This window comes from Microcaecilia unicolor, chromosome 1 (genome assembly GCF_901765095.1).
Source record: "Microcaecilia unicolor chromosome 1, aMicUni1.1, whole genome shotgun sequence".
Taxonomy (NCBI): domain Eukaryota; kingdom Metazoa; phylum Chordata; class Amphibia; order Gymnophiona; family Siphonopidae; genus Microcaecilia; species Microcaecilia unicolor.
Window position 1 is genome coordinate 688190809 of NC_044031.1, and position 19708 is coordinate 688210516.

A 19708-nucleotide genomic window follows, 5' to 3' on the forward strand; every position below is an offset into this window, starting at 1 on the left:
TCTGTTTGGATGAGAACAATTTGGTGAGACAGCCGATCAATGAAAGCCTTTAGAGCGTTCCAGATCGCCCGAAGCTCCAGAAGATTGATCTGAAGATTCGTTTCCTGGCCAGACCAAGCATCTTGAGTGTGAAGCCCATCTACATAAGCTCCCCATCCCAGGAGAGATGCATCCGTTGTCAGCACTTTTTGTGGCTGAGGAATTTGGAATGGAAGTCCCAGAGTCAAACTGGATCGAATTGTCCATCACTGAAGAGAGCTCCCCGTGGATAGATACCACTGAGAAGCCAGGGTCCATTGAGATGACCTCATGTGAAGATGTGTCATGGGTGTAACATACATTGTGGAAGCCATGTGGCCCAACAACCTCAACATCTGCCGAGCTGTGACCTGCTGAGAGGCACAAACCTTGGACACATGCGAGACACCCAGATCCCTTTCTTGGTCCATAACTCCTAAAATGGAACCTTGAATGGCGTAGCTATAATTCGGGTTCTTTTTTCCCACATGCATCACCTTGCACTTGCTCACATTAAATGTCATCTGCCATTTAGCTGCCCAGTCTCGTAAGGTCCTTCTGTAATTTTTCACAATACTGTTGCGAGTTAACAACTTTGAATAACTTTGTGTCATCAGCAAATTTAATTACCATGTCTATTCATTGTGGATAATCTGAAAACATGATAGGCTGTGGAGTCCTCAACACAAGTTTGGGATGCACTGGGATATTTCCTGCCATTAGGCTCGGTCTCTCTTCCATGTTTACAAAGGCTTCAGTGGAGACAGAGAAAGTAACATGGGAAAACCATCTTAGGGGTGAGGGTCAGACGTTCTTCAAATATGAGTATGTTACAAAGATGCAAGAGAAGGAAGAAGCACAAACTGAGAAGGGTGTGCAGTGACAATAGGTAGGGAACAAAAGTGCAGACTGGATGGGCCAAAAGACTCTATTTATTCAATACTACCATGCTGTTATAATTCAGTGTCTCCTGCAATTCCACGCCAAAAGCTGCATAATTAGCACAGAATCACAAAATAAACAAGTTGCTACAAAATGCGCACACCAGCTGGCTCCCTATCATGCAAGTGAATTAACATTTTCTTCTGATATTGGGCTGAAACCAGCTGCTCCCTCTGTGCTACAGGCTGACAGAATGAGACAGTCAGAATAGCTAGGGAGGGAATTAGAGGTAAGAAAGCTGCAATGTAAACAGAAAGGGATTCAATGGGTACAGTACTGGTGCCATCTAGTGGCCAGAAGAGAGTACAGGCTCTCACTGGTGCAGCACTGATTGTTGTAGTACTAGATTCTGCTGCATATCATTTTCAATACTTTTTCTTTCATATTTGAATTAATTTCTACGTATTGTAACATTTCCTCTCAGCAATCTTTGCCACTTGTTATAGCCTCCCCAGATGGCATACCCATATGGTCTGTGAAGGCTAGTAAGTTGGCAGGGGTGGCTACAGCAGCTGCATCCCCCCTTCCCTCTCTCCCTGAGCCCGCACCTTTCACTTCTAAGAGCCGACTGTGGCCAGAACCACGGGGTGGAACTCGGAGCACTTTACATACATTATTTATTGCAAGTCCAAATTATCCTATGGCATACTGCCTTTTCCAGTACCTCCTGGAAATGTGTGCACATTTTATAAACTCCATTTTTTTTCTTTTTGACATACCGTTCTATTTAAAATTATTTAGTTTAAAATGCTAACTAAAGCTAATAAATAAAATTATTGACCAAGACAAAACAGTTATACTCCTCTCTCTGGACCTTTGTGCATCATTCAACTTTAGTCCAGTTATCTTCCTGCCAGACTCTCCGAAATCAGTGTTTGTGACACAGCATACGATTAGTTCCAGTCTGACAGACAGAACCCTACAGGGTACTACAGGGTACACTGGCAAGACACTCATTCAGATCCTTTTCTTTTAACCTCAGGGGTTCCCCAAGGATATGTACTCACCCCAACCCTCTTCAATCTATTTATGTCCACCTTACTTTATGTCGACCGCACCTGGAGTATTGTGTTCAGTACTGGTCTCCGTATCTCAAAAAAGATATAGTAGAATTGGAAAAGGTACAGCGAAGGGCGACGAAAATGATAGTGGGGATGGGACGACTTTCCTATGAAGAGAGGCTGAGAAGGCTAGGGCTTTTCAGCTTGGAGAAGAGACGGCTGAGGGGAGATATGATAGAAGTGTATAAAATAATGAGTGGAATGGATCGGGTGGATGTGAAGCGACTGTTCACGCTATCCAAAAATACTAGGACTAGAGGGCATGAGTTGAAGCTACAGTGTGGTAAATTTAAAACGAATCGGAGAAAATTTTTCTTCACCCAACGTGTAATTAGACTCTGGAATTCATTGCCGGAGAACGTGGTACGGGCGGTTAGCTTGACGGAGTTTAAAAAGGGGTTAGATAGATTCCTAAAGGACAAGTCCATAGACCGCTATTAAATGGACTGGAAAAATTCCTCATTTTTAGGTATAACTTGTCTGGAATGTTTTTACGTTTGGGGAGCGTGCCAGGTGCCCTTGACCTGGATTGGCCACTGTCGGTGACAGGATGCTGGGCTAGATGGACCTTTGGTCTTTCCCAGTATGGCACTACTTATGTACTTATGTACTTAATTCAGACACCCTTTCTCTATGCCAACAACATCCAGATCCTTGCTAGTTTCAGACAAAACTACCCCCAAGAGATATCAAACACAAAATTAGATCAAATTTCAGACCACCATCTGAAACTTAACCCAGAGAAAAACAGGTCTCCTACTAGGACATCCTAATCCACCCCTGCTCTCCGTTCCTATACTTATAAGCAGGAATTCCAGTAGTTTTCACACCATCTATAAAATTCCTACGAGTGACAATAGATGACATCATGTCCTACCAATTCCATGTCTCTAATATAATTAAAAGTTGCTTTTTCCAATTCAAAATGATCTATTCCATAAGTTGCCTTCTTACAAAACCTGTCCTCCGAATCACTCACTCTCTTATAATTGCAAAACTGGACTACTGTAATGCCCTCCTACATGGTGCTCGCATCAATAACATTCACCATCTTCAAATTGTTCAAAATACAGCTGTAAAACTAATTACTGGATCATGGAAATATGACCACATTACCCCCCATCTCCGAGAGGAACACTTGCTTCCTATATCCTATCGAATTTCCTACTAAAATCCTATTAACCTTCAAAGTACACCAATCTGGCACTCAACTCTACCTATCCAAACTACTGATACCTTAGACAGCCCCCCCACCCATATTCTTATGCTCCTCACATCACAACCTCCTAGATAGTCCATCATTCCACCATATCTACTTCGATTCCATCCAACATAGGATCTTTAGTGCAACAGGTCCAAACCTGTGGAAGGCTCTTCCCATTTCTCTTAGGCTAGAGCAGTCAATTACCAAATCCAACCTGAAGAAATTACATTATTTTAGACACATATGGTCAATAAATGCCCTTGCGTGCTACGCTACCCTGGACTACTGCTGCCTGAGATAGCCATCCTGCCCAGTATTTTTCTTTTAGCACCCACCTCTTCCTCCCTCTATCTTCCCCCCTTCCCCATCTGTCCTATCTTGAATTGTAGTTCCTTTCAACATGCTATATTACATTTAATTATACGTAAACCACCCTGATAGGCCTCCTCTTGGGCAGGATATCAAATTCTAATAAAACTTGACTAGAGAGATGTGGTAGCCATGTTAGTCAACTTTTAAAGGTAATCAATAGAAATAGAATAAAATAAAACATAGAAAGGAAAATATGATACCTTTTTTATTGGACTGACTTAATACATTTTTTGATTAGCTTTCGAAGGTAGCCCTTCTTCGTCAGATCAGAAATAAGCAAGTTACATACAGTGGGGGAAATAAGTATTTGATCCCTTGCTGATTTTGTAAGTTTGCCCACTGACAAAGACATGAGCAGCCCATAATTGAAGGGTAGGTTATTGGTAACAGTGAGAGATAGCACATCACAAATTAAATCCGGAAAATCACATTGTGGAAAGTATATGAATTTATTTGCATTCTGCAGAGGGAAATAAGTATTTGATCCCCCACCAACCAGTAAGAGATCTGGCCCCTACAGACCAGGTAGATGCTCCAAATCAACTCGTTACCTGCATGACAGACAGCTGTCGGCAATGGTCACCTGTATGAAAGACACCTGTCCACAGACTCAGTGAATCAGTCAGACTCTAACCTCTACAAAATGGCCAAGAGCAAGGAGCTGTCTAAGGATGTCAGGGACAAGATCATACACCTGCACAAGGCTGGAATGGGCTACAAAACCATCAGTAAGACGCTGGGCGAGAAGGAGACAACAACTGTTGGTGCCATAGTAAGAAAATGGAAGAAGTACAAAATGACTGTCAATCGACAAAGATCTGGGGCTCCACGCAAAATCTCACCTCGTGGGGTATCCTTGATCATGAGGAAGGTTAGAAATCAGCCTACAACTACAAGGGGGGAACTTGTCAATGATCTCAAGGCAGCTGGGACCACTGTCACCACGAAAACCATTGGTAACACATTACGACATAACGGATTGCAATCCTGCAGTGCCCGCAAGGTCCCCCTGCTCCGGAAGGCACATGTGACGGCCCGTCTGAAGTTTGCCAGTGAACACCTGGATGATGCCGAGAGTGATTGGGAGAAGGTGCTGTGGTCAGATGAGAGAAAAATTGAGCTCTTTGGCATGAACTCAACTCGCCGTGTTTGGAGGAAGAGAAATGCTGCCTATGACCCAAAGAACACTGTCCCCACTGTCAAGCATGGAGGTGGAAATGTTATGTTTTGGGGGTGTTTCTCTGCTAAGGGCACAGGACTACTTCACCGCATCAATGGGAGAATGGATGGGGCCATGTACCGTACAATTCTGAGTGACAACCTCCTTCCCTCCGCCAGGGCCTTAAAAATGGGTCGTGGCTGGGTCTTCCAGCACGACAATGACCCAAAACATACAGCCAAGGCAACAAAGGAGTGGCTCAGGAAGAAGCACATTAGGGTCATGGAGTGGCTTAGCCAGTCACCAGACCTTAATCCCATTGAAAACTTATGGAGGGAGCTGAAGCTGCGAGTTGCCAAGCGACAGCCCAGAACTCTTAATGATTTAGAGATGATCTGCAAAGAGGAGTGGACCAAAATTCCTCCTGACATGTGTGCAAACCTCATCATCAACTACAGAAGACGTCTGACCGCTGTGCTTGCCAACAAGGGTTTTGCCACCAAGTATTAGGTCTTGTTTGCCAGAGGGATTAAATACTTATTTCCCTCTGCAGAATGCAAATAAATTCATATACTTTCCACAATGTGATTTTCCGGATTTAATTTGTGATGTGCTATCTCTCACTGTTACCAATAACCTACCCTTCAATTATGGGCTGCTCATGTCTTTGTCAGTGGGCAAACTTACAAAATCAGCAAGGGATCAAATACTTATTTCCCCCACTGTAAGTACATAAGTAATGCCACACTGGGAAAAGACCAAGGGTCCATCAAGCCCAGCATCCTGTCCACGACAGCAGCCGATCCAGGCCAAGGGCACCTGGCAAGCTTCCCAAACGTACAAACATTCTATACATGTTATTCCTGGAATTGTGGATTTTTCACAAATCCATTTAGTAGTGGTTTATGTACTTCTCCTTTAGGAAACCGTCTAACCCCTTTTTAAACTCTGCCAAGCTAACCGCCTTCACCATGTTCTCCGGCAACGAATTCCAGAGTTTAATTATGCGTTGGGTGAAGAAAACATTTCTCCGATTTGTTTTAAATTTACTACACTGTAGTTTCATCGCATGCCCCCCAGTCCTAGTATTTTTGGAAAGCGTGAACAGATGCTTCACATCCACCTGTTCCACTCCACTCATTATTTTATATACCTCTATCATGTCTCCCCTCAGCTATCTCTTCTCCAAGCTGAAAAACCCGAGCTTCCTTAGTCTTTCTTCATAGGGAAGACGTCCCATCCCCGCTATTATTTTAGTCACCCTTCGCTGCACCTTTTCCAATTCTACTATATCTTTCTTGAGATGCGGCGACCAGAATTGAACACAATACTGAAGATGCGGTTGCACCATGGAGCGATACAACGGCATTATAACATCCTCACACCTGTTTTCCATACCTTTCCTAATAATACCCAACATTCTATTTGCTTTCCTAGCCGCAGCAGCACACTGAGCAGAAGGTTTCAGTGTATTATCGACGACACCCAGATCCCTTTCCTGGTCCTTAACTCCTTACGTGGAACCTTGCATGATGTAGCTATAATTCGGGTTCTTTTTTCCCACATCCATCACCTTGCACTTGCTCACATTAAACGTCATCTGCCATTTAGCTGCCCAGTCTCGTAAGGTCCTTTTGTAATTTTTCACAATCCTGTTGCGAGTTAACGACTTTGTGTCATCAGCAAATTTAATTACCTCGCTAGTGACTCCCATCTCTAAATCATTTATAAACATATTAAAAAGCAGCGGTCCTAGCACAGATCCCCGAGGAACCCCACTAGCTACCCTTCTCCATTGTGAATACTGCCCATTTAACCCCACTCTCTGTTTCCTTTCAACCAGTTTTTAATCCACAATAGGACTTTTCCTCCTATCCCATGACCCTCCAATTTCCTCTGTAGTCTTTCATGAGGTACCTTGTCAAACGCCTTTTGAAAATCCAGATACACAATATCAACCGGCTCCCCTTTGTCCACATGTTTACTCCTTCAAAGAATTGAAGTAAATTGGTCAGGCAAGATTTCCCCACACAAAAGCTGTGCTGACTTGGTCTCAGTAATCCATGTCCTTGGATGTGCTCTGTAATTTTGTTTTTAATAAAAGCCTCTACCATTTTCTCAACAGAGACCAATAAAGAAGTGAATGGTGCACATCCTTACAATATATCCAGCTGCAAACTATGCCAAAACATTTCACAAGACCCCACAATCATTCACAAAGGAAAAATATTCAACATAAAGGAATCCTTCACATGCTCCTCTTCCAATGTAGTACATGTCATCAAGTGTAAAAAATGTGACAAAGGGTGCTATATTGGAGATACAAGCCAGATGCTGAAGAAGAGATTTAATTTACATAGACATCACAGTGCCAACCAGGATGTTACCTCTGTGGGACAGCACTTTACAAAGCCAGAACACTGTAGCAATGATTTTATGGTGAGAATACTGAAAGGAAACTTTAAATCAATACAGGAACGTCAGACCTTTTTTTTTTTTTTTGTTACATTTGTACCCCGCGCTTTCCCACTCATGGCAGGCTCAATGCGGCTTACATGGGGCAATGGAGGATTAAATGACTTACTACTACTACTTAGCATTTCTATAGCGCTGCCAGGGTTATGCAGCGCTGTACAAGTTTAACATGGGGAAGGACAGTCCCTGCTCAAGAGAGCTTACAATCTAAGGGTTACAAACTATGTAGTCAGTGTAGGTATCATGAATGGGGAAGGTGGTTAGGCGCCAAAAGCAAGGGAGAAGAGATGGGCTTTGAGTAAGGACTTGAAAATGGGCAGGGAGGGCGCATGGCGTATGGGCTCGGGAAGTCTGTTCCAGGCATATGGTGATGTGAGGCAGAAGGGGCGGAGTCTGGAGTTAGCGGTGGTGGAGAAGGGTACAGATAGGAGTGATTTGTCCTGAGAGCGGAGGTTACGGGTGGGAACATACGGGGAGAGGAGGGTAGAGAGGTAATGGGGGGCTGCAGATTGAGTGCATTTGAAGGTTAATAGGAGAAGCTTGAAGTGGAGGAGTGGCCTAGTGGTTAGCATGGTGGACTTTGGTCCTGGGGAACTGGGTTCGATTCCCACTGCAGGCACAGGCAGTTCCTTGTGACTCTGGGCAAGTCACTTAACCCTTCATTGCCCCAGGTACAAATAAGTACCTGTATATAATATGTAAGCTGCATTGAACCTGCTAAGAGTGGGAAAGTGCGGGGTACAAATGTAACAAAAAAACAAACAAACAAAAAAAACTGTATACGGTAGCGGATCGGGAGCCAGTGAAGTGACTTGAGGAGAGGGGTGATATGAGAGTATCGGTTCACGCGGTAGATAAGACATGCGGCGGAATTTTGGACAGATTGAAGGGAGGATAGATGGTTAAGCGGGAGGCCAGTGAGAAGAAGGTTGCAATAGTCAAGATGAGAGGTAACAAGCGAGTGGACGAGGGTTCGGGTGGTCTGTTCAGAGAGGAATGGGCGAATTTTGCTAATATTATAGAGGAAGAAGCGACAGGTCTTAGCTGTCTGCTGGATATGGGCAGAGAAGGAGAGGGAGGAGTCGAAGATGACTCCGAGATTGCGGGCTGAAGAGACAGGGAGGATGAGGGCGTTGTCAACAGAGACGGAAAGTGGGGGAAGAGGAGAAGAGGGTTTGGGTGGAAAGACAAGGAGCTCAGTCTTTGCCATGTTCAGTTTCAGATGCCGGTTGGACATCCAGGCAGCGATGTCTGAAAGGCAGGCCGAAACTTTGGCCTGGGTTTCAACCGTGATGTCGGGAGTGGAGAGATAAAGCTGGGTGTCATCAGCATAGAGATGGTACTGGAAACCATGTGATGAGATCAGCGAGCCCAGGAAAGAGGTGTAGATCGAGAAAAGAAGCGGTCCAAGGACAGATCCTTGAGGAACCCCAACAGAGAGCGGGATGGGGGTGGAAGAAGAGCCATTAGAATATACTCTGAAGGTGTGTTGGGAAAGATACGAAGAGAACCAGGAGAGGATGGAGCCCTGGAACCTGAATGAGGACATTGTGTCAAGAAGTAAATTATGATTGACAGTGTCAAAGGCGGCAGATAGGTCGAGGAGGATGAGGATGGAATAGTGACCTTTGGATTTGGCAAGGAACAAGTCATTGCAGACTTTAGAGAGTGCTGTTTCTGTCGAGTGTAGTGGACAAAAGCCGGATTGAAGCGGATCGAGGTCGGCTTGAGAGGAGAGAAAATCAAGGCAGCGGCTGTGGACAGCGCGTTCAAGTAATTTGGAGAGGAAGGGTAGAAGAGAGATGGGGGGTAGTTGGAGGGACAGGTGGGGTCTAGTGATGGTTTTTTGAGAAGTGACTTACCCAGAGTCACAAGGAGCTGCCTGTGCCTGAAGTGGGAATTGAACTCAGTTCCTCAGGACCAAAGTCCACCACCCTAACCACTAGGCCACTCCTATTTTGATTCTCACCAGACAGGACTTAACAAAGATCTGGATTTTCTAGCCCATTATAAACCATGAAATTTCACTGCTTTATCACCCTCTGATCACCGTATCTCCCTGCCCCTCATCCCTCTCTGTTTCTCACCTATCCCACCCCTTCCCTTATCCCTTCAGACTGTCACTGAAATACTTTGATGTTTCACTTATATTTGCTGTTACTTATCAAAACTTGCAAATGCTAGTAAAAATTTTTTTCGGTATATTAAAAGCAGGAAGCCGGCAAAAGAATCGGTTGGGCGCTGAATGACCGAGGGGTAAAAGGGGCGATCAAGGAAGACAAAGACGTAGCGGAGAGATTGAATGAATTCTTTGCTTCGGTCTTCACCGAGGAAGATTTGGGTTGGATACCGGTGTTGGAAATGGTATTTCAAGCGGACGAGTCAGAGAAACTTACTGACTTCACAGTAAACCTGGGGGACGTAATGGGGCAGTTCAGCAAACTGAAGAGTAGCAAATCTCCTGGACCGGATGGTATTCATCCCAGAGTACTGGTAGAACTGAAAAATGAGCTTGCGGAGCTACTGCTAGTGATATGCAATTTATCCTTAAAATCGAGCGTGGTACCGGAAGATTGGAGGGTGGCCAATGTAACGCCGATTTTTAAAAAAAGGTCGGAAAATTATAGACTGGTGAGTCTGACGTCGGTGCCAGGCAAAATGGTAGAGACTATTATTAAGAACAAAATTACAGACCATATTCAAAAGCTTGGATTAATGAGACAAAGTCAACACGGATTTAGTGAAGGGAAATCTTGCCTCACCAATCTATTACATTTCTTTGAAGGGGTGATAAATATAAGTGGATATAAGTGAAGAGGTTGATATTGCCCTTTAGAAAAATGTTGAAAGCTCACCTCTTTAAGCAAGCCTACTCTAATGTCCCAACCTAATCTTACCAACCTCCATTCCCAATTCTGTTCTGAATTAAATACCGACCTCATCTTTGGTTTTACTTATCCCTCTCCTCCCCATTCCCCCTCTACGCATCCCATCCTTCTCTATCACCCCTTTATTATATCCTTCCTTACCCCTTTTCCCCCAACTTATACTATCCTATCCTGTCTACCCAATTTTATCCTAATCATACATTATCAAACTCAACTTATCATACATTATTAAAGCTCAACTTCATAATGTTTCACTACCATTTTGAAATTTCTGTTATAAGACTTTGTATTTCGAATTACTATGTAAGCCGCATTGAGCCTGCATTGTTTGGGAAAGTGCGGGGTACAAATGTAATAAATAATAATAATATATACCTCTGTAGTTTAAGTAGGCATTATAAGACTTTAGAGGAGGAGGGAGCGGGGAGATTATTACTGAATTCAAACGGAAAGTGGTTCCAATTAAGGGTTCTTGTTTTTTTGTTTGGGGGTCTGCTTATGATTGAAGGCATTGTCATTCATGTATAATTGAATTATCTATTATGATAAATTGTTTATGCAACACTCTGTACTTTACTTTGTAATTGTTTGATGTGGCATTCACTAGAAAGACCTCTACATTTTGTTTTAAAGGTAAAATAGATATAAACACAATACTCTGGTAATTTCAGTAGCTTGGAAGCTTCATCAACATACTAAATGCCAGCAGGTGAAAACCACACTGGCCCAAACCAAGTCTGTCTAGTTGAGATCATTCATAATAAATCAGCCTGATTTCAATTTTTGGCACAATTCAGCTTTTCAACAGATTGCAGATTTAGGGCACATACCAGATGCCAGGAAATACTGAGGAGAATCACCATGTATCCCTACGGTGCCTGGTCCCAGAGAATCCGATAAGATATTAACCAGAGAGAACACTCCACTCATTATCCCAAACCCCAGGCCAGACACTGCAAATAAAAATACAAGACAACTCAGTATGACCATCTCAGCAAGCACTGTACCAGTCAAAGAGTATCATGATATAGAGTACATGGCTGCATTTGTCTTATGCAAAAAAGAAAGTTTTTAATCATCTTTAATCATGTTAAAATACCACTGTTTTGCTAGTTTTCAAATCCTCAATTGCTTCTACATAGTATAGCAGAAAATGCATAAAGTCTCTTCAGTGTGACACATGGAAAAGCACTAACTGGAAATATGATGCTTCCTAAATTTTCCTTACTATTCTAAGATTTCTGCAGGTGAGATGTTAAAACATTCCAACTCTCTGCCAGGGCTTGAAAGGGTTTAGCATAGTCATGGTTCTATAAAAACAATTCCCATGGATCTCATCTTCAATGGGGGGGGGGGAGGTACTGACTGAACTTCTCAAGATTTCTAATGAAGATGCTGCCAACTGGGTTTCGTACCATTTTTTCTATGTTATCTGAAAGGGACTTGGTTTTCAAGTTATTTTTCAGAGTATCTTATTAATTTCTGCTCACATAAAATTTATGTTTTTCCAGACATGTGACTCAGGAGGTTGGGAAAAGTTCCTACAGTTCTGTCCTAGGGTATTGGCTGTAGGGCCATCCTTCTTCCTGATGTATCTTAGCAGATGTTTAATTAGCTTTCAAAGTAAGGAATATGTATTCTTGATTCAATGGTGTGAGTCGACACATTTGATTTAATGTTGTGACTGTTTGGTTGTAGGAAAATAAGTCAGCAGGTCGGGCCAAAATAGCATTGTGAAGAGATCTGTTGATTGGGAGTTCCTTTCCTTACCAGAGCAATGAAGCAGCCATGGCAATTTTCCTGATCCTAGAAAAGGTAAACCCTGGCATGGTCCCTCGATCTGGGGAGGGAGGGAGGTAGGAAGAACATTCCTGCACAGAGACAGTACAGATTGAATTGTTTAGTGTTTCTGCCAGCATTGGAGCAGGAGGTATCTGGTGACGGTGCTATGGTACATCTTTGAGCCCCTGTAGAAAAAAAAGGTTAATCCCACCTTAGGCTGTATGATCCACGCTGAGCAACAAAGATCAGAGATGTTTTCTTCCTTATCATTGGAGAGAATGCCCGTAGCAGTTTCCTCCCCTCATGGATATATCTTTACAAATGGGCCAAGATAATTTGCTGCAGCAGGAAGCAAAAGAGCTCAGACCAAGTTGGGGGAGTTGTGGCATCAGAAGTTGGTGTGCATGAGCTGTAACATCTGTACACGCAAGGGACATAAGATTTCTTGATGAAATCAAGGACAGCTTCATGGAACAGCTAGTTCAGGAGCCGACAAGAGAAGGAAAAATACTAGACTTAGTCCTTAGTGGTGCTCATGATCTAGTGCAGGGGGTAACGATACGAGGGCCGCTTGATAACAGTGATCATAATATGATCGGTTTTGATATTGGCATTGAAGGAAGTGAAACTAGGAAATCAAGTACGCTAGCGTTTAACTATAGAAAAGGTGATTACGACAAAATGAGAAAAATGGTGAAAAAAAAGACTGAAAGGAGCAGCTCGCAGAGTAAAAAACTTGCATCAGGCGTGGATGCTGTTTAAAAACACCATCCTGGAGGTTCAGGACAAATATATTCCACGTATTAGAAAAAAGGGAAAAAAGACTAAACGTCAGCCGGCGTGGCTAAACAGTAAGATAAAGGAAATCATTAGAGCCAAAAAACAATCCTTCAGAAAGTGGAGAAGAGAACCAACTGAAAGTAACAGGATAGATCATAAGGAATGCCAAGCCAAATGCAAAGCGGAGATAAGGAGGGCAAAAAAGGACTTTGAGAAGAAATTAGCGTTGGAAGCAAAAATACATAGTAAAAATTTTTTTAGATACATTAAAAGCAGGAACCCGGCCAAAGAGTCGGTTGGGCCGCTGGACGAAAATGGTGTTAAAGGGGCGATCAAGGAGGACAAAGCCGTAGCGGAGAAATTAAATGAATTCTTTGCTTCGGTCTTCACCGAGGAGGATTTGGGGGGGACACCGGTGCCGGAAAGAATATTTGAAGCGGGGGAGTCGGAGAAACTAAACAAATTCTCTGTAACCTTGGAGGATGTAATGGGTCAGTTCAGCAAGCTGAAGAGTAGTAAATCACCGGGACCTGATGGTATTCATCCCAGAGTATTAATAGAACTAAAAAATGAACTTGCGGAGCTACTGTTAGAAATATGCAATCTGTCCCTAAAATCGAGTGTAGTACCGGAAGACTGGAGGGTAGCCAATGTTACTCCGATTTTTAAGAAGGGTTCCAGAGGAGATCCGGGAAATTATAGACCGGTGAGTCTGACGTCGGTGCCGGGCAAGATGGTGGAGGCTATTATTAAGAATAAAATTGCAGAGCATATACAAAAACATGGACTGATGAGACAAAGTCAGCACGGATTTAGTGAAGGGAAGTCTTGCCTCACCAATCTAATGCATTTTTTTGAGGGGGTAAGCAAACATGTGGACAATGGGGAGCCGGTTGATATTGTATATCTGGATTTTCAGAAGGCGTTTGACAAAGTGCCGCACGAAAGACTCCTGAAGAAATTGCAGAGTCATGGAATCGGAGGTAGGGTATTATTATGGATTAAGAACTGGTTGAAAGATAGGAAGCAGAGAGTAGGATTGCGTGGCCAGTATTCTCAGTGGAGGAGGGTAGTTAGTGGGGTCCCGCAGGGGTCTGTGCTGGGTCCGTTGCTTTTTAATGTATTTATAAATGACCTAGAGATGGGAATAACTAGTGAGGTAATTAAATTCGCCGATGACACAAAATTATTCAGGGTCGTCAAGTCGCAGGAGGAATGTGAACGATTACAGGAGGACCTTGCGAGACTGGGAGAATGGGCGTGCAAGTGGCAGATGAAGTTCAATGTTGACAAGTGCAAAGTGATGCATGTGGGTAAGAGGAACCTGAATTATAGCTACGTCTTGCAAGGTTCCGCGTTAGGAGTTACGGATCAAGAAAGGGATCTGGGTGTCGTCGTCGATGATACGCTGAAACCTTCTGCTCAGTGTGCTGCTGCGGCTAGGAAAGCGAATAGAATGTTGGGTGTTATTAGGAAGGGTATGGAGTCCAGGTGTGCGGATGTTATAATGCCGTTGTATCGCTCCATGGTGCGACCGCACCTGGAGTATTGTGTTCAGTACTGGTCTCCGTATCTCAAAAAAGATATAGTAGAATTGGAAAAGGTACAGCGAAGGGCGACGAAAATGATAGTGGGGATGGGACGACTTTCCTATGAAGAGAGGCTGAGAAGGCTAGGGCTTTTCAGCTTGGAGAAGAGACGGCTGAGGGGAGATATGATAGAAGTGTATAAAATAATGAGTGGAATGGATCGGGTGGATGTGAAGCGACTGTTCACGCTATCCAAAAATACTAGGACTAGAGGGCATGAGTTGAAGCTACAGTGTGGTAAATTTAAAACGAATCGGAGAAAAGTTTTCTTCACCCAACGTGTAATTAGACTCTGGAATTCGTTGCCGGAGAACGTGGTACGGGCGGTTAGCTTGACGGAGTTTAAAAAGGGGTTAGATAGATTCCTAAAGGACAAGTCCATAGACCGCTATTAAATGGACTTGGAAAAATTCCGCATTTTTAGGTATAACTTGTCTGGAATGTTTTTACGTTTGGGGAGCGTGCCAGGTGCCCTTGACCTGGATTGGCCACTGTCGGTGACAGGATGCTGGGCTAGATGGACCTTTGGTCTTTCCCAGTATGGCACTACTTATGTACTTATGTACTTATGCAAAGGCTGACAGTTGTGACAATGGAGTCACTTTGAGATGCCATGCAGGTATTAAGGGGAGAAGGTACCAATACAAGATAGTGTTAAGTCAGGTGGGTTATTTTACAAGTCATGCAATGAGAACCTGTGCTAAAATAACACAACTTCCCCTCTAATTGACTCTTTATTGAATATATCCTCTTAATTCTTGGGAGATTTAGCCTTGGTTTCAAAGGCTGTGGATGCACAATTCCAGGTACCTGACCAGCATGCTAAAGGGTTGGGAATGTTGGAAACAGGCCTTACTGAGCTGCAAGGACTGGGTGGAGTTATGGCAAAGGATAAGACTTTTCTGAATAGAACATTCAAATAACTAGAAAAATCAGTCAAGGAAGAATAAACTGAGATGTCTAAACTTTCCCAAGTCTCTCTTAATATCACATACAGCACAGAAATATCTGGTAGAAGTGATTAAGGTATCATCGGAATCGCTTCCTCTGCTTGTAAAAGCTCAATATTTGAATTTAGGGGCCCAGAGTGATCTGGTAATCTACGAGGAGGTGATATTCCTCCTGATATGAACCTATTTGGAATCTTCCCTGGAGGTCGTTACACAAAAAATTCTAGTAACAACTTTTGCCTTGAAAAAAAATCACAATACAATATTACATTTATATTAATATTCTCTGGGAGGGTTGATTATGCGATCAAAAAGTTCACATTTTTCATGATCTGTCTAGAGACACCTAGAAGAGGCATCAGAAGTTTTTGGATTTAAGGACTAGAACCCTGGCCCGGCGGGGAGGGGGGGGGGGGGAGAGAGGCAAATTATTTTGTTTGATTTCCATGTACTTGTGTCACTGTTTATGAGAGTAAATCTTATATTTTCTTTGACCCTATAAAACTTTTGAATAATATTATTGCTAACAGAGTACAAGTATGTCGTCTCATTGTTCACTTGTCTATTAGATTGTAAGCTCTTTGAGCAGGGACTGTCTCTCTTTGTTAAATTGTACAGCGCTGCGTAACCCTAGTAGCGCTCTAGAAATGTTAAGTAGTAGTAGTAGTAGTTTGCACCGTAAAGGCTGGCTAAGAACTTCAATTCAGATAAGTGCTGTTCTTTCTCTTCCCCCACCCCACTCTTTACTTTATAATTTTCTTGGCCTTCAAAGTTTTCCTAATTAACATGGGCAAATTATAATAGTCTTTCTTTTTGTAATTTGTGATTTTTTTCCTTAATTACTGCCAAGTGAATGATGTGATAATGTGTACTAAAACTTTAAAAATAAAGAAGTAGCATTTTAATGTGATGATTTTTCTTTGTATTGTACTTTTCTTTACATAACTGCTCAGTTCCCATTTTACAAGATAATTTTTTTTTTCAGTTAATATTCAGCCAGTGCCGGACAGTGATTTTTCGCTCTGACTGGAATTATGCCCAGATATTCAGTGCCAGGCCATGTCCAGGCACTGAATATCCAGGGATGTGCAGCCAACTGGCACTTAACCAGTTAAGTTAAATCGAACAAAGGTAGGACAGTTATTTATGCAGTCCTATTTGACTCGCTAACTTAATCGATTTACTCCACTCCCAGACGGCCCACTGAACAGCCGGTTTCAGCTTAAGCGGTTAGTGCTGATATTCAACAGCAGTATCCAGTTAAGAGCTGCTGAATATCCCCAGGTAGCCCAACACAGGTGATTAATGGGGCAGGAACCTCTCTTGCCCATAAATATATTTGAATATTGAACTCTTTGTTTTATGATATTCCTGCTTTGGAGGTTTTTTTTTTTTTAATAGGAAGCTTAATCCTCCTGCTGAGGGCACAGTCATAACCAAATGGTTTTGTATTCCAATTATCAGGGAACTGTCTTTGGCTCCTTATACTGTGAACTGAATCAAAAAGAGGCTGAGATGCGATCATTTAGCATAGGTGAAAAGTACAGGGATTTGTTGGGACTTTTCAGAAGGTGTAACCTTGAGTGGAGGAGGAGCCTAATAGGGAAGCAGAATGTAAAACAGGGAAGCCAGGGTTCAAATTCCACTTCTCCTGCTGACACTCTTTGTGGTCTTGGGCAAGTCACTTCACTTTCCACTGCCTCAGGTACAACTTTGGGCAAGAAATAGCTTTGTACCTGAATGTAACTTGCCTTGAGCTCAGAGTAATAATATGTAAAAAAATAAAAATTCAACCCTATGTAGAGCTGAATGACAATACATTACCCCCCCCCCCCCCCACACACACACACACACATCAGGCAACAGAATAATGGTACTGGCAACCTAGCTATGTATTTCTCAAACTGGCCCTAGTGTACCCCTAGCTAGTCAGGTTTCTAGTCTGTTATGTAATTAATATGCAAGAGACAGATTTGCATGGATTGCTTCCATTATATGCAAATCTGTGTCAAATGTGTTCAGTAATGCAAATATTTTCAAGCTACTCTTGGTGTACCTCCTACCCCTAAGCCAGTCTGGTGTTCAGGACACCAATAATGAATATGCATGAGAGAGGTCTGCATGGGCTGCTTCCATTACATACAAACCTGCCTCATGCATATTCATTGTGGATGTCCTGAACATCAGGCTGGCTAGGAGCCTCCAAGAGTGGCTTGAAAATCTTTGCATTTGATGATCACACTTCTCAGCATGGATTGCCTTTTCTTTTCTTTTTTTTAAGGAATTACGTAATCTCCTTCTGCATTACACTGGCTTCTTGGAAGCATGCTATTTGAAGAGTTATTTATGACCTGTATTTATTTTAATTTCTTGTTTACCACCTGCAAGTTATCAAAGCAGTGTACAGCAGACATTTTTCTGCCTCTGGAGGGCTCACAATTTAAGTATGTACATCTGAGGCAGTGGAGAATTAATTACTTGCCCAAGATCAGGAGGAGCTACAGGGGGATTTGAACTGGACTCACCTGGTTCTCAGGCCACTGCTCTAATCATTAGGTTACTATAGTAGGCACTGTAATTACTTTTTGTAATTGATGGGGAATATTTCAGAACTAAAATTCTTAAAGGATATATCTACAAAACAGTGGCCATTTAATTACAAGCAATGCACTGTGCTTGATGTGTTAGTCTCTTATCTTTGATCTGAGATTCAGCATGAAGTGAAAAGATTAGTCTTTTCCAAGAACCCCAAATATGTGATGCTACCCAGAAAGTGACTACATTGTGGTGAACTACCATGTTGAAACATTTTAGACAGGCCTAATAAAAGTAGACTTCCTGTTTCCAGCAACCAAGTTGAAGAACCAATGTTCAGTGATGTGGTCATGAGCAGAAATAGCCTCACTGTATGACTCACCGTAGGACAGCTGTCCAATGGAGATGGGCATGGTCTCCTCCTGGCTTATAGCCAATAAGCCTTTATCAGCTTTCCTAAAATGCAATCAAATAAATCAGTGGTGATTAAAGCATGCATCTACAAAGTATCATAATTATTTTTACTGATATACAAAAGCTATTCCACAAATAATCTAAAAGATGACCATTCAGAAACATTCTGAAAGTGTCAGTTCCTTACAGATAACATTAGTCTTTATGTTAATAGAAGTTTACTACATTTAAGAATGTGCTGATTTTGATTTACCTAGACAGAAAACTAATTAGGAAAATGTAGTTTCTTACCTGATAATTTTCTTTCCATTAGTCCCAACAGATCAATCCAGAGACTTGAGGATTATGCCCATCTACCAGCAGGTGGAGATTTGGGATGCCAGAGTTTGCCACATAAGACCCTGTGCAGCAACCTCACTGTCAGTATTTGCGATAACAAAGCAGTAAGGATAGAAGGAAGAAGAGAGAAATCTGCTGCCTATCGAGAAAGAACTGAATAAACCAAACTTCAAATGATACAAACAACTTAGACTACAGTGAAAACAAGCAGTGCCACCAATGAGAAGCTGCGCAGGGAACACAGTTTATCTCATCGAAGCATGTCCCTTCTTTCCCTTTTCTGTTTTTTTTTTTGGTACTTTTCTGAGGTTTTTTTTTTGTTGTTGTTGGTACTCTACAAACAGAACACCCAGCCAACAACATATCCACTCACACAGACTGAGACGCTGAGCCCGTGTAGTGGAAGTGAATTTTAAAGATTGTTTTTCAATTCTGCCTTGACCGACCAGTGCACTTGGGGTCTGTATTTGTGAATAAAAGTAATTCTGTTTAAAAATGATTGTTTAACTTTGATTGTGTGAAAATAAGTTGGAATGTAGAAGATAAGACACAGCTCTAATTAATTTGTTATGTGAAGGGGGAGGTGGAGCCTATTTTCAAGTTCAGACTGGCCACCTGGACTGGGAAACGTGTGACCACATTCCCACAGTATGGCTTGTTTCTCAAGCATTCTGTAATTTTCCTTAGCTCTGAACATGAGTTCTAAGCCTAATAAAGGGAGTTTCTATCAGTGAAATTGGGAGCTCATCTGTGCGTAACGTACGAAATGCGCAGAGAACCATATTTCCCGGTTAAAGAATCTCCTGGCTTTCACTTTGAACATGCCCCCCCCCCCAGCTGACGATAAGAGCCTGGATGATGTAAGGACCAGTGACGATTGTTTTATTGCTTCTTTTCCTGGTCTAGGAACTCTTAGCATTGCTTAGATGTAGAGACCAGTGATGTAATGATTGTTTATAGATAGGTATTGTTTCTTTTTAGTTATATAGCTAATCATTGTGTGTATACAACTTAATCACTGTATATATCTTAATCATTGTAGATTTTAGCACCTCTAATAAAAGTCTCATTTACCTAATCCGAATCCAAAAGAATCCACAGTAATTACTGAGTAGTCTTTGTTAGTGAAACAGGCTGTAAATCCATAGCTATACAGCCCGGTAACAGGGTGGGCTTCTGGATGGAAAGAAAATTATCAGG

The 19708-nt window shown here is 42.4% G+C and overlaps 1 protein-coding gene across 1 annotated transcript in view; it reads right to left on the reverse strand.

The window, feature by feature from the left end:
- The window catches only part of APH1B (aph-1 homolog B, gamma-secretase subunit), a 46893-nt gene that overhangs the window by 15326 nt on the left and 11859 nt on the right, over window positions 1-19708 (reverse strand). The window contains exons 3-4 of the mRNA XM_030188248.1: window positions 18138-18211; window positions 10950-11072 (exon numbers count right to left, since the gene is read on the reverse strand). Coding sequence (XP_030044108.1) covers window positions 10950-11072; window positions 18138-18211 — 197 coding nt within the window. The remainder of the gene's footprint in view (window positions 1-10949; window positions 11073-18137; window positions 18212-19708) is intronic.